General features: G+C 50.9%; 1 protein-coding gene across 26 annotated transcripts in view; it reads right to left on the reverse strand.

Moving 5' to 3' along the window:
• Positions 1-15,493, reverse strand: part of LOC123999372 (alpha-adducin-like) — a 64,061-nt gene that overhangs the window by 28,535 nt on the left and 20,033 nt on the right. For all 26 annotated transcript variants that reach the window (XM_046305062.1, XM_046305061.1, XM_046305073.1 and 23 more), the window contains exon 2: positions 344-557. In XM_046305062.1, the coding sequence (XP_046161018.1) occupies positions 344-538 (195 nt within the window). In that variant the 5' untranslated portion in view covers positions 539-557. The remainder of the gene's footprint in view (positions 1-343; positions 558-15,493) is intronic.

A 15,493-nucleotide genomic window follows, 5' to 3' on the forward strand; every position in this document is an offset into this window, starting at 1 on the left:
AGGATTGGAAGTAAATAAAACAGGAAGAGTATTGGAACAAAATGTGTTCTTATAGTAATATGTTGGTGACATTTTATTTAACTGGTTGGTCAGTTAAGAACAAATTCTTATTTACAATTACGGCCTAGGAACAGTGGGTTACCTTCCTTGTTCAGGGGCAGAACGACAGATTATTACCTTGTCAGCTCGGGGATTCGATCCAGCAACCTTTCGGTTACTGGCTCAACGCTCTAACCACTAGGCTACCTGTCACCCCATTAGGACATAGGTTAGAAGAGGAGTAGTACGTGTGTGTTCACACATTAAATGTGTGTGTGTGTGTGTGGGTGTGTGTGTGTTCTACCGGGCTCTGCAGGATCATGGAGACCCTCTTCCTCTGCTCCATCATGTTGAAGTCCTGTCTGAGGTCTGGCGCCATGTTCCTCTCCCTCTGATACTCCGGGCTGCTCTCGTCCACTCGGTCAAAGTAGCGCTCCTTGTGGGGGGCGGTGGTGGGAGGGGGCGCAGTCACCACCCCGGAACCTGAGTCACCGTTCATCACCGGGTCCTGTTGGCTCCTGGAGATCAGATTCAGGTCAGAAGTGAAAACATGGGTTGTGTTCATTAGGGTAGGTGTTTCCAAACCTTTTGGGGACAGGAACCCCTTTTGTGATAGCAAATGTATACAAAAATAAATATAAATAATAAAAAACAACAATAATAAATTCAGGGACCCCATCAAAAATAGCATACAAAGGGTTTTACTATGACTACTGCAGTGCATGGTCGGACCAACCAAGTCTCAGGCCCTGGGAAACAACAAGCCCCCCCTGCTTCACATCGGAAAGAACATTTAGACGTTTTAAAGCTAATTGGGGCAGAGAGACAAGTTTGCAGTTTTAAATCTTAAATGACAGTGCACATATGTTCAAAACAACTTCCAAGGAATTCAAGAAGTATTTAATTGAAAACTGGACCATTGATGAAGTACTGTGGATCCCTGTGAGCATCCCAGGCCCTGTTGTGTATCTAAGGGTATATTGTAGATATGACATTGTATTGTATTGCACTAGTATTGGGTGGTGTAGATGGTAGAAACAACGGAGAGCACCAATGCAGCGCAAAATGTCAGATAGGGCCTTTCCCACCCCCCACATCTCCTGTACAATGTCAGATAGGGCCTTTCCCATCCCCATCCCCCACATCTCCTGTACAATGTCAGATAGGACCTTTCCCATCCCCCACATCTCCTGTACAATGTCAGATAGGGCCTTTCCCATCCCCCACATCTTCTGTACAATGTCGGATGATCATGGGCCTTTCCCATCCCCCACATCTCCTGTACAATGTCAGATGATCATGGGCCTTTCCCATCCCCCACATCTTCTGTACAATGTCGGATGATCATGGGCCTTTCCCATCCCCCACATCTTCTGTACAATGTCGGATGATCATGGGCCTTTCCCATCCCCCACATCTCCTGTACAATGTCAGATGATCATGGGCCTTTCCCATCCCCCACATCTTCTGTACAATGTCGGATGATCATGGGCCTTTCCCATCCCCCACATCTCCTGTACAATGTCAGATGATCATGGGCCTTTCCCATCCCCCACATCTCCTGTACAATGTCGGATGATCATGGGCCTTTCCCATCCCCCACATCTCCTGTACAATGTCGGATGATCATGGGCCTTTTACAGCAGACACTTCATTTCCGCTTTTCTCCCTGATCCTGATTCGATTTGAATGGGGATTAGGGAGTACCTCCGTGGACCACCAGTTTGGGAAACACTGCACATCATGCCAAAATGTTTTAAAACAGAAAACGAACATGTGCATGTATTATTAGATAATCCCAGGTTGTAGAAAAGGCCCATGGAGTTGGTGGAATACTCCTTTAATTAATTGCCATTTACTCAGCTGGGCCAGGGGCGCTTTAATTAGGTCAGGTGGAAATGTCCTACAGATCTCAACTCTATAAAAGGAGGAAATTGCCATCGCCTGATCTCGCTGCTTTCTCTTCCCTAAATCCATCTGATCCAGAAGTTCTGTGCGTCCATGAATCCACGTAAGTCCACCGACTCTTACCTTTCATCTGAATGATCTGTGGTGATCGGGAGAGTGGGCCATTCAGTTATTGTTTATAGTTATCACCGCGGAGCGCGGCTTGGAGCGCACGCTTCAAACATATTGTGTAATGTGAATTGTTAATAATGACTGCTATGATTTGATCTTTGATTATGAATTTGATTGTATACATGTTATTTGTTTCCTTTGTGATGCAGCACAGACTATTAGTAAATATACCACTTTATGGTTAAAGGAATTCCTGCCTCAGTCTCATACATTCCTCTGTCACCTGACACGTGACCACCTGTTCACCTTCACTGTCAGTCATCCTACCTGTCCAGCTACCCACACAGATTTCACTAATCTTTCAATGGTCCTTTGAGCCGGATGATGACTGAACCAAAGACAGGTGAAAAGGAAATGGAGGCGGAGAGGGAAGAATTGTCTCCACTGGAAGGAAGAAGAGAGGAGGAGAGAGCAGCTGAGGGAAAGGTCTTGGAACAAAGGAAATATCCAGGAGCTAAGCCTAAAGCAACAAAGGCTTCATCCTCAACTACCAGGAGCACCAGAAGAACCAGGCAAGCACCTGGTTATCTTAAGGACTATGTGGTCGAGGTTCCGACATCAAAGGGCAAGCCCACCAGAGCTCAAAGAGTTGATGGATCAACTATATGTTTCAGCCATCAACCATCCCCTCTGAGCCAAGGACCGGAAACTGCTTTGGAGCAGGAAAGTGGTCTACGTGAGGAACCTATGGAAGAGGTAACTCCCACTGCACAGGTCGACCAGCTTCCAGAGGCAGGCTCCGCTCACCCCTTAACTAATGGGAAATCGTCAAGCACTCTAGACGGAGTGGGAGTTCGACCAGTGGATACCCCTTTGGAAGTGGCCATGGCAGCCGCCATTCACTAGCCCTCAGCAATTCACAGAACGCTGTCCTACAAGAGAGGATGAAACTATTAGCTTTGGAGGAGATTGAGCGTCAGATTGAGGAGGAACTACAGGCTGACGAACGATGTCACCAATTGGATGTGCAGGCCCGTAGAGCTCTACAGGAAAGGGAATTCATTGCCAAGGACCTGGCACAGCAGCGACGGCACCGTCAAGCCAGAAGGGAATTAGAGGAGGCACGGATGGTCTCATCCTTCCTGGAGAGGAACGAACAGGGAGTTGACCTGACCACCCCTCCACATGGACCTGAACTGTCTGCCTTTCTTTCCCAATCTGCCCCTCTGGTACAGCATGGCACACAGTCCTCGGAGGCTCCGGGGTCAACAGCCAACACGGAGCACGGGAGACGGGCCGCTCCGCCAACGCCCTCTATGCCAGTGACACAAGTTAGCATTCCTCCATCTGGACAAAGCATCACTCCTTCGCCTTTCCGCCAATTACCAACCAAGGCAAATCGTTCCTTTCATCCGGGGCCAGGCCAGTCCTCAAACGACAGGTCGGAGGGCTCTCGCCCAATTCCGGCTGCCACAAATGGTGGGTCTGGGACAGTAGGTGACCGGCCCAATGAGGCCACAGTGGGCTCATCAGAAGTCCCGGGTTTATCCTTCACGCAACCAGAAGAGGGAGCCAACATTATGAAACTTCTAGTAGCCTCAGCCTATGGAATTCCCAGACCCAAACTGCCATACTTTGAAAATGGAAAGGAGAGTGAATTTGTCCTTTTGGAAATGGCATTGGAGAGTCTACTGGGTATTCACAGTCATCTGTCAGAACGCTACAAATACCAAGTACTAATGGATCATTTGCGGTTTCCAAGTGCATACAGGCTGGCCCAATCCTTTATGCATTCCGCAACACCATACACGACAGCTCTCCAGGCCCTGAAGGCAAGATATGGTGAGCCACGTCAGCTAGTCCAGAATGAACTAAACAACATCCTGAACACGTCTCCAATTAAAATGGGAGACCATGCTGCCTTCCAAGAATTCTCCCTGGCTGTCCAATCCCTGACCTCTATGCTCCAATCCGTTGAAGGAGAAGACGGGAACGAGCTAAAATGTGGCTCCCACGTGGACAGGCTTCTTAGCAAACTTCCAGTGTACCTCAGAGACAGTTTCATTGAACATTGTTTGAATAAGGGCATCCTGAAAGAGGGCTCGAGAAGCACCTATGCTCTCAGAGACCTGGCCACATGGTTGGAGGTGAAGGCAAAGGCGAAGAGCATCGCTCACCAGGCCACAATCTCCGCCATAGCCACAGGGGGAAGGAAGGAGTTTGAACGCCAGCAGGGACAGAAAAGACCAAATCCCACTACCATGTACTTAAATAGTGAGGCCAGGGAGGAACCCGGGAAGAAGACCCCTCTCAAGAGCAAGAACATCAAATTCCAGCCTTACTGCCCATATTGCAATAGTAAGGGGCACTTCCTTGGCTCATGCCCCAGAGTAAAAAAGCTCACTCAAACTCAATTGAAGGCCTGGATCACTTCAGGCGAGCGATGCTACAAGTGTGCCCGTAGCCATAAGGTGGAGACCTGCACATTGAGGAAACCCTGCAACCGCTGTGAAGAAATCCATCTCACCGTGTTGCATGATCTATTTCCCCAAGCAAAGAAGGAGCAGAGTATGCTCATGGTAGGAGCTGCAAAGGAGCTGTATCTCGACCAGCAGAACCGGTCTCCAAGGGTCATGTTGAAGGTGGTCAAGGTCACTCTGCAAAGTGAAGGGAGAAGCATTGATACATTCGCCGTTCTAGACGATGGGTCAGAAAGAACAATCATTCTCACAGCGGCCACCCGTCAGCTTAACCTGGAAGGGACCCCCGAGACCCTTAATCTCAGAACGGTGCGACATGATGTTATCCAAATGAAAGGCTCTGCTGTAACCTTTAGCATTTCACCTTCAGGAAACAGGGACGTGGCCTATAACATCACCAATGCCTTCACGGCAGATGGCTTGAATCTCGCAGAGCACTGCTGCCCGGTAAGTGTTCTACAGAAACAATATCCTCATCTACGAGGATTGCCTCTTCCTAACCTGGCCAGAGTAGCACCACTTATCCTGATTGGGTCAGACCACCCACATCTCGTCACCCCGACTGAGCCTATACGAGCTGGACCAGAAGGAGGACCCATTGCTGTCCATACATCCTTGGGTTGGGCTGTGCAAGGTCCATCCCATCTACTTCTCTCCACCCAAGCTGTACAGTCACAGCAAGTCCTCTTCACCAGAAGCAATCCAGATGCAGCCACTGACCTCCTTCGGAATGTTGAGATGCTATGGAAGATGGACACCTTCTCCAACCGGAAGCTACAGGAGGTCACTCGCTCGAAAAATGACTCCTATGCATTAGACCTCCTGGAGAAGAGCACCACCACCACTGAAATGGATGGCGTTCGCAGGTATGCAACCCCACTGCTACGGGTGCCCAACCATCCTCCTCTGGCAACCACGACACGGGCTGTACTCCCACTACTGCGTGGAACAGAGCGACGCCTGGTGAAGAATCCTGAGCTTGCAGAAGTTCATAACCGAGAGATTCATAACCTTGTGAAGGCAGGCTACGTCACTGAAGTGACAGCTCATGAAGAGGGAAACGCACTCCGTGAATCCTGGTATCTCCCTCACCATGTTATCCAGCAACATGGTGGGAAGTATAGACTTGTCTTCAACTGTTCATTCCAAGCAGCTGGTCAAAGCCTGAATGACTGTCTACTCCCCGGACCAACCTTAGGTCCTTCCTTGCTCGGTGTCCTTCTCCGGTTCCGGCAGCACTCTACAGCCATCAGTGGAGACATCAAAGCCATGTTTCATCAGATTTGTTTACTGCCTTCCGACACCACACTGCTCCGGTTCATATGGCGAAATATGGAACGAGATGCAGAGCCCACAATCTATGAATGGCAGGTACTCCCATTCGGCACCACCTGCAGTCCTTGCTGTGCCATATACGCTCTGCAGAGACACGCACGGGAGCATCCAGACAGTGACCCAGAAGTATTGGATTCAGTGGAAAATGCCTTCTATGTGGATAACTGCTTACAAAGCATCCCATCCACGGCTGAAGCGAAATCACTCCTTGATAAAGTGCGGAATCTCCTGTCCAAAGGGGGATTTGAGGTCCGACAGTGGGCTAGTAACAGAGCGGAGGTTATCCAGCACCTCCCGCCACAAGCTAGGTCCAGTAGCAGTGAACTATGGCTAACGCAGTCTGGTGCTAACCCAGAAGAGCCCACTCTAGGACTGAGGTGGAGCTGCCTACCGGATACCCTGGGGTATAAGCACCGCTCATCCCCGAGTACCGAAACCCCCACTCTGCGCACCATCTATCGGACCCTGGCCAGTCAATACGATCCCCTTGGGTATATCCTGCCATATACAACACGGGCCAAAGTCTTAGTCCAGGAACTGTGGCAGACCAAGAGGGACTGGGATGAACCAATCCACCCAGCTGACCTAGTGGAACGATGGATCTGTTGGGAAACTGAGTTAACGGAGCTCTCTGATGTCCAAATGCCAAGATGTTATGTACCATCCTGTGTTGACCAACTGGGATCATGCCTGGAACTGCATGTGTTCTGTGACGCTTCGGAGCGAGCTTATGGGGCGGTTTCCTATCTTAGAGTGGAGGATAAGGCAGGCCACACCCATGTCTCCTTTGTCATGGCCAGGTCCAGGGTCGCACCCAAGAAGCAGTTGTCAATGCCTAGGCTGGAACTCAGTGCTGCCCTTTCCGGAGCCCAGTTGGCCTCTACCTTGCGAGCCGAGCTCACCTTGCCAATCCAAAGGATCATCTACTGGAGTGATTCGACCACTGTATTGACATGGCTCAAGTCGGAGTCCTGCAGGTATAAGGTGTTTGTCGGGACTCGCATTGCGGAAATCCAAGACCTAACAGAAGTCCAGGACTGGAGGTATGTTGATAGTATAAACAATCCTGCTGATGACATTACTAGAGGTAAAACCCTTAAGGAATTGGCTAAACCCCATCGCTGGAGCTTGGGACCACCATTCTTGTCCCAACCAGAGAACGAGTGGCCGACAGCCCCCAGGCGTGCGGCCCCTCCGCGACCGACTGAAGCTCATGAGTTAAGGAAGTCTGCCCAATGCTACAGCATTTCTACGGAACCAACAACAGCTCTCCCTGACCTAACACAATCCCAAACACTGCCGGATCTGATCACAAACCAGACCTCAGATGGGGTGGCTTCTATACCTACCTCCCTCGCGGCAGAGACACTACTCCTCCAGCAAGCACAAGCAGTTAGCTTCCTGAGGAGTTAAAAGCTCTGAAAGCCGGTAGGGAAGTGGCTAAGGGCAGCCGTCTTCTCTCTCTTGCCCCAGAATATGATCCAATCCTTGGAGTGATCAGAGTCGGAGGAGGCTGCGCCAAGCGGAGGTTTTGGACCCAGATGCTATCCACCCAATTATCCTCGACTCCAGACACCCTCTTACCAGGCTCCTCATCAAGAGTTATGATGAGCGGCTTCTCCACCCAGGGCCAGAGAGGGTCTATGGGGAGATGAGGCGGAAGTACTGGATAATTGGAGGACGAGGAGCCATTCGTAAGCACCAATACGCCTGCGTAGAATGTCAGAGATGGCGGGCCGGAGCTACGGTGCCCAAAATGGCAGATTTACCCCCTGCTCGCTTGCGCCTCCTTAAACCACCCTTCTGGTCAACAGGAGTAGATTGCTTCGGCCCCTTGATGATCAAGTTAGGTCGTCGTGTGGAAAAGCGCTGGGGCATTCTATTCAAGTGTATGACAACCAGATGTGTCCACCTGGACCTACTGGAGAGTTTGGATACGGAAGCCTTCCTCATGGCCCTACGGCGGTTTATCTCCCGACGGGGAAACCCTACGAGATCCTGGCTGACAGAGGTACGAACTTCAAGGCAGGAGAAGCCAGGTTAGAGGAAGCCTTCCAAGCCATGGAACCCAGCCTCCAGGATCAGCTGATGGACCAACAAATCTCATTCAAATTTAACCCTCCAGGCGCTCCTCATTTTGGAGGAACATGGGAGCGAGAGATCAAATCTGTAAAGACGGCCTTACGAGTCGTACTAGGGGACCAAACTGTCACTGAAACTGTCTTGAGGACTGTCCTGATAGAGGTGGAAGGGATTCTGAACTCCAAACCCTTGGGATATCTCTCTGCAGACATCGCTGACCCCGATCCAGTTACACCGAATATGCTCTTGATGGGACGTCGAGATGCGTCACTTCCTCAAGCCATGTATGCTGATACCAACCTCGTAGGCAGACGCCGGTGGCGACACAGCCAAATCTTAGCTGACCATTTTTGGGCCCGATTCATTCGGGATTACCTACCAAGTCTACAGCACAGAGGGAAATGGCGGAGAGAAATGACCAGCCTGGAAACTGGCCAAGTAGTAATGATGGTGGACCCTCAGCTGCCTCGAGCCTCCTGGCCGGTGGGCCGTATAACTAAGACCATGCCTGGGACCGATGGTCGTGTTAGATCAGTGGAAATCCAGGTGAAGAACCGGACATATATCCGGCCAGTTGCCCGACTGATTCCTCTCCCTGAGATGACAGAGGATGGGGAGCAATGAGCCTTTTTGAGGAATGTGGAAATTAACAAATTTCCGGGGTGGCTGTAGAAAAGGCCCATGGAGTTGGTGGAATACTCCTTTAATTAATTGCCATTTACTCAGCTGGGCCAGGGGCGCTTTAATTAGGTCAGGTGGAAATGTCCTACAGATCTCAACTCTATAAAAGGAGGAAATTGCCATCGCCTGATCTCGCTGCTTTCTCTTCCCTAAATCCATCTGATCCAGAAGTTCTGTGCGTCCATGAATCCACGTAAGTCCACCGACTCTTACCTTTCATCTGAATGATCTGTGGTGATCGGGAGAGTGGGCCATTCAGTTATTGTTTATAGTTATCACCGCGGAGCGCGGCTTGGAGCGCACGCTTCAAACATATTGTGTAATGTGAATTGTTAATAATGACTGCTATGATTTGATCTTTGATTATGAATTTGATTGTATACATGTTATTTGTTTCCTTTGTGATGCAGCACAGACTATTAGTAAATATACCACTTTATGGTTAAAGGAATTCCTGCCTCAGTCTCATACATTCCTCTGTCACCTGACACGTGACCACCTGTTCACCTTCACTGTCAGTCATCCTACCTGTCCAGCTACCCACACAGATTTCACTAATCTTTCAATGGTCCTTTGAGCCGGATGATGACTGAACCAAAGACAGGTGAAAAGGAAATGGAGGCGGAGAGGGAAGAATTGTCTCCACTGGAAGGAAGAAGAGAGGAGGAGAGAGCAGCTGAGGGAAAGGTCTTGGAACAAAGGAAATATCCAGGAGCTAAGCCTAAAGCAACAAAGGCTTCATCCTCAACTACCAGGAGCACCAGAAGAACCAGGCAAGCACCTGGTTATCTTAAGGACTATGTGGTCGAGGTTCCGACATCAAAGGGCAAGCCCACCAGAGCTCAAAGAGTTGATGGATCAACTATATGTTTCAGCCATCAACCATCCCCTCTGAGCCAAGGACCGGAAACTGCTTTGGAGCAGGAAAGTGGTCTACGTGAGGAACCTATGGAAGAGGTAACTCCCACTGCACAGGTCGACCAGCTTCCAGAGGCAGGCTCCGCTCACCCCTTAACTAATGGGAAATCGTCGAAGCACTCTAGACGGAGTGGGAGTTCGACCAGTGGATACCCCTTTGGAAGTGGCCATGGCAGCCGCCATTCACTAGCCCTCAGCAATTCACAGAACGCTGTCCTACAAGAGAGGATGAAACTATTAGCTTTGGAGGAGATTGAGCGTCAGATTGAGGAGGAACTACAGGCTGACGAACGATGTCACCAATTGGATGTGCAGGCCCGTAGAGCTCTACAGGAAAGGGAATTCATTGCCAAGGACCTGGCACAGCAGCGACGGCACCGTCAAGCCAGAAGGGAATTAGAGGAGGCACGGATGGTCTCATCCTTCCTGGAGAGGAACGAACAGGGAGTTGACCTGACCACCCCTCCACATGGACCTGAACTGTCTGCCTTTCTTTCCCAATCTGCCCCTCTGGTACAGCATGGCACACAGTCCTCGGAGGCTCCGGGGTCAACAGCCAACACGGAGCACGGGAGACGGGCCGCTCCGCCAACGCCCTCTATGCCAGTGACACAAGTTAGCATTCCTCCATCTGGACAAAGCATCACTCCTTCGCCTTTCCGCCAATTACCAACCAAGGCAAATCGTTCCTTTCATCCGGGGCCAGGCCAGTCCTCAAACGACAGGTCGGAGGGCTCTCGCCCAATTCCGGCTGCCACAAATGGTGGGTCTGGGACAGTAGGTGACCGGCCCAATGAGGCCACAGTGGGCTCATCAGAAGTCCCGGGTTTATCCTTCACGCAACCAGAAGAGGGAGCCAACATTATGAAACTTCTAGTAGCCTCAGCCTATGGAATTCCCAGACCCAAACTGCCATACTTTGAAAATGGAAAGGAGAGTGAATTTGTCCTTTTGGAAATGGCATTGGAGAGTCTACTGGGTATTCACAGTCATCTGTCAGAACGCTACAAATACCAAGTACTAATGGATCATTTGCGGTTTCCAAGTGCATACAGGCTGGCCCAATCCTTTATGCATTCCGCAACACCATACACGACAGCTCTCCAGGCCCTGAAGGCAAGATATGGTGAGCCACGTCAGCTAGTCCAGAATGAACTAAACAACATCCTGAACACGTCTCCAATTAAAATGGGAGACCATGCTGCCTTCCAAGAATTCTCCCTGGCTGTCCAATCCCTGACCTCTATGCTCCAATCCGTTGAAGGAGAAGACGGGAACGAGCTAAAATGTGGCTCCCACGTGGACAGGCTTCTTAGCAAACTTCCAGTGTACCTCAGAGACAGTTTCATTGAACATTGTTTGAATAAGGGCATCCTGAAAGAGGGCTCGAGAAGCACCTATGCTCTCAGAGACCTGGCCACATGGTTGGAGGTGAAGGCAAAGGCGAAGAGCATCGCTCACCAGGCCACAATCTCCGCCATAGCCACAGGGGGAAGGAAGGAGTTTGAACGCCAGCAGGGACAGAAAAGACCAAATCCCACTACCATGTACTTAAATAGTGAGGCCAGGGAGGAACCCGGGAAGAAGACCCCTCTCAAGAGCAAGAACATCAAATTCCAGCCTTACTGCCCATATTGCAATAGTAAGGGGCACTTCCTTGGCTCATGCCCCAGAGTAAAAAAGCTCACTCAAACTCAATTGAAGGCCTGGATCACTTCAGGCGAGCGATGCTACAAGTGTGCCCGTAGCCATAAGGTGGAGACCTGCACATTGAGGAAACCCTGCAACCGCTGTGAAGAAATCCATCTCACCGTGTTGCATGATCTATTTCCCCAAGCAAAGAAGGAGCAGAGTATGCTCATGGTAGGAGCTGCAAAGGAGCTGTATCTCGACCAGCAGAACCGGTCTCCAAGGGTCATGTTGAAGGTGGTCAAGGTCACTCTGCAAAGTGAAGGAGAAGCATTGATACATTCGCCGTTCTAGACGATGGGTCAGAAAGAACAATCATTCTCACAGCGGCCACCCGTCAGCTTAACCTGGAAGGGACCCCGAGACCCTTAATCTCAGAACGGTGCGACATGATGTTATCCAAATGAAAGGCTCTGCTGTAACCTTTAGCATTTCACCTTCAGGAAACAGGGACGTGGCCTATAACATCACCAATGCCTTCACGGCAGATGGCTTGAATCTCGCAGAGCACTGCTGCCCGGTAAGTGTTCTACAGAAACAATATCCTCATCTACGAGGATTGCCTCTTCCTAACCTGGCCAGAGTAGCACCACTTATCCTGATTGGGTCAGACCACCCACATCTCGTCACCCCGACTGAGCCTATACGAGCTGGACCAGAAGGAGGACCCATTGCTGTCCATACATCCTTGGGTTGGGCTGTGCAAGGTCCATCCCATCTACTTCTCTCCACCCAAGCTGTACAGTCACAGCAAGTCCTCTTCACCAGAAGCAATCCAGATGCAGCCACTGACCTCCTTCGAATGTTGAGATGCTATGGAAGATGGACACCTTCTCCAACCGGAAGCTACAGGAGGTCACTCGCTCGAAAAATGACTCCTATGCATTAGACCTCCTGGAGAAGAGCACCACCACCACTGAAATGGATGGCGTTCGCAGGTATGCAACCCCACTGCTACGGGTGCCCAACCATCCTCCTCTGGCAACCACGACACGGGCTGTACTCCCACTACTGCGTGGAACAGAGCGACGCCTGGTGAAGAATCCTGAGCTTGCAGAAGTTCATAACCGAGAGATTCATAACCTTGTGAAGGCAGGCTACGTCACTGAAGTGACAGCTCATGAAGAGGGAAACGCACTCCGTGAATCCTGGTATCTCCCTCACCATGTTATCCAGCAACATGGTGGGAAGTATAGACTTGTCTTCAACTGTTCATTCCAAGCAGCTGGTCAAAGCCTGAATGACTGTCTACTCCCCGGACCAACCTTAGGTCCTTCCTTGCTCGGTGTCCTTCTCCGGTTCCGGCAGCACTCTACAGCCATCAGTGGAGACATCAAAGCCATGTTTCATCAGATTTGTTTACTGCCTTCCGACACCACACTGCTCCGGTTCATATGGCGAAATATGGAACGAGATGCAGAGCCCACAATCTATGAATGGCAGGTACTCCCATTCGGCACCACCTGCAGTCCTTGCTGTGCCATATACGCTCTGCAGAGACACGCACGGGAGCATCCAGACAGTGACCCAGAAGTATTGGATTCAGTGGAAAATGCCTTCTATGTGGATAACTGCTTACAAAGCATCCCATCCACGGCTGAAGCGAAATCACTCCTTGATAAAGTGCGGAATCTCCTGTCCAAAGGGGGATTTGAGGTCCGACAGTGGGCTAGTAACAGAGCGGAGGTTATCCAGCACCTCCCGCCACAAGCTAGGTCCAGTAGCAGTGAACTATGGCTAACGCAGTCTGGTGCTAACCCAGAAGAGCCCACTCTAGGACTGAGGTGGAGCTGCCTACCGGATACCCTGGGGTATAAGCACCGCTCATCCCCGAGTACCGAAACCCCCACTCTGCGCACCATCTATCGGACCCTGGCCAGTCAATACGATCCCCTTGGGTATATCCTGCCATATACAACACGGGCCAAAGTCTTAGTCCAGGAACTGTGGCAGACCAAGAGGGACTGGGATGAACCAATCCACCCAGCTGACCTAGTGGAACGATGGATCTGTTGGGAAACTGAGTTAACGGAGCTCTCTGATGTCCAAATGCCAAGATGTTATGTACCATCCTGTGTTGACCAACTGGGATCATGCCTGGAACTGCATGTGTTCTGTGACGCTTCGGAGCGAGCTTATGGGGCGGTTTCCTATCTTAGAGTGGAGGATAAGGCAGGCCACACCCATGTCTCCTTTGTCATGGCCAGGTCCAGGGTCGCACCCAAGAAGCAGTTGTCAATGCCTAGGCTGGAACTCAGTGCTGCCCTTTCCGGAGCCCAGTTGGCCTCTACCTTGCGAGCCGAGCTCACCTTGCCAATCCAAAGGATCATCTACTGGAGTGATTCGACCACTGTATTGACATGGCTCAAGTCGGAGTCCTGCAGGTATAAGGTGTTTGTCGGGACTCGCATTGCGGAAATCCAAGACCTAACAGAAGTCCAGGACTGGAGGTATGTTGATAGTATAAACAATCCTGCTGATGACATTACTAGAGGTAAAACCCTTAAGGAATTGGCTAAACCCCATCGCTGGAGCTTGGGACCACCATTCTTGTCCCAACCAGAGAACGAGTGGCCGACAGCCCCCAGGCGTGCGGCCCCTCCGCGACCGACTGAAGCTCATGAGTTAAGGAAGTCTGCCCAATGCTACAGCATTTCTACGGAACCAACAACAGCTCTCCCTGACCTAACACAATCCCAAACACTGCCGGATCTGATCACAAACCAGACCTCAGATGGGGTGGCTTCTATACCTACCTCCCTCGCGGCAGAGACACTACTCCTCCAGCAAGCACAAGCAGTTAGCTTCCCTGAGGAGTTAAAAGCTCTGAAAGCCGGTAGGGAAGTGGCTAAGGGCAGCCGTCTTCTCTCTCTTGCCCCAGAATATGATCCAATCCTTGGAGTGATCAGAGTCGGAGGGAGGCTGCGCCAAGCGGAGGTTTTGGACCCAGATGCTATCCACCCAATTATCCTCGACTCCAGACACCCTCTTACCAGGCTCCTCATCAAGAGTTATGATGAGCGGCTTCTCCACCCAGGGCCAGAGAGGGTCTATGGGGAGATGAGGCGGAAGTACTGGATAATTGGAGGACGAGGAGCCATTCGTAAGCACCAATACGCCTGCGTAGAATGTCAGAGATGGCGGGCCGGAGCTACGGTGCCCAAAATGGCAGATTTACCCCCTGCTCGCTTGCGCCTCCTTAAACCACCCTTCTGGTCAACAGGAGTAGATTGCTTCGGCCCCTTGATGATCAAGTTAGGTCGTCGTGTGGAAAAGCGCTGGGGCATTCTATTCAAGTGTATGACAACCAGATGTGTCCACCTGGACCTACTGGAGAGTTTGGATACGGAAGCCTTCCTCATGGCCCTACGGCGGTTTATCTCCCGACGGGGGAAACCCTACGAGATCCTGGCTGACAGAGGTACGAACTTCAAGGCAGGAGAAGCCAGGTTAGAGGAAGCCTTCCAAGCCATGGAACCCAGCCTCCAGGATCAGCTGATGGACCAACAAATCTCATTCAAATTTAACCCTCCAGGCGCTCCTCATTTTGGAGGAACATGGGAGCGAGAGATCAAATCTGTAAAGACGGCCTTACGAGTCGTACTAGGGGACCAAACTGTCACTGAAACTGTCTTGAGGACTGTCCTGATAGAGGTGGAAGGGATTCTGAACTCCAAACCCTTGGGATATCTCTCTGCAGACATCGCTGACCCCGATCCAGTTACACCGAATATGCTCTTGATGGGACGTCGAGATGCGTCACTTCCTCAAGCCATGTATGCTGATACCAACCTCGTAGGCAGACGCCGGTGGCGACACAGCCAAATCTTAGCTGACCATTTTTGGGCCCGATTCATTCGGGATTACCTACCAAGTCTACAGCACAGAGGGAAATGGCGGAGAGAAATGACCAGCCTGGAAACTGGCCAAGTAGTAATGATGGTGGACCCTCAGCTGCCTCGAGCCTCCTGGCCGGTGGGCCGTATAACTAAGACCATGCCTGGGACCGATGGTCGTGTTAGATCAGTGGAAATCCAGGTGAAGAACCGGACATATATCCGGCCAGTTGCCCGACTGATTCCTCTCCCTGAGATGACAGAGGATGGGGAGCAATGAGCCTTTTGAGGAATGTGGAAATTAACAAATTTCCGGGGTGGCTGTAGAAAAGGCCCATGGAGTTGGTGGAATACTCCTTTAATTAATTGCCATTTACTCAGCTGGGCCAGGGGCGCTTTAATTAGGTCAGGTGG

This window comes from Oncorhynchus gorbuscha, linkage group LG16, assembly GCF_021184085.1.
Source record: "Oncorhynchus gorbuscha isolate QuinsamMale2020 ecotype Even-year linkage group LG16, OgorEven_v1.0, whole genome shotgun sequence".
In the NCBI taxonomy this organism is placed as follows: Eukaryota; Metazoa; Chordata; class Actinopteri; order Salmoniformes; family Salmonidae; genus Oncorhynchus; species Oncorhynchus gorbuscha.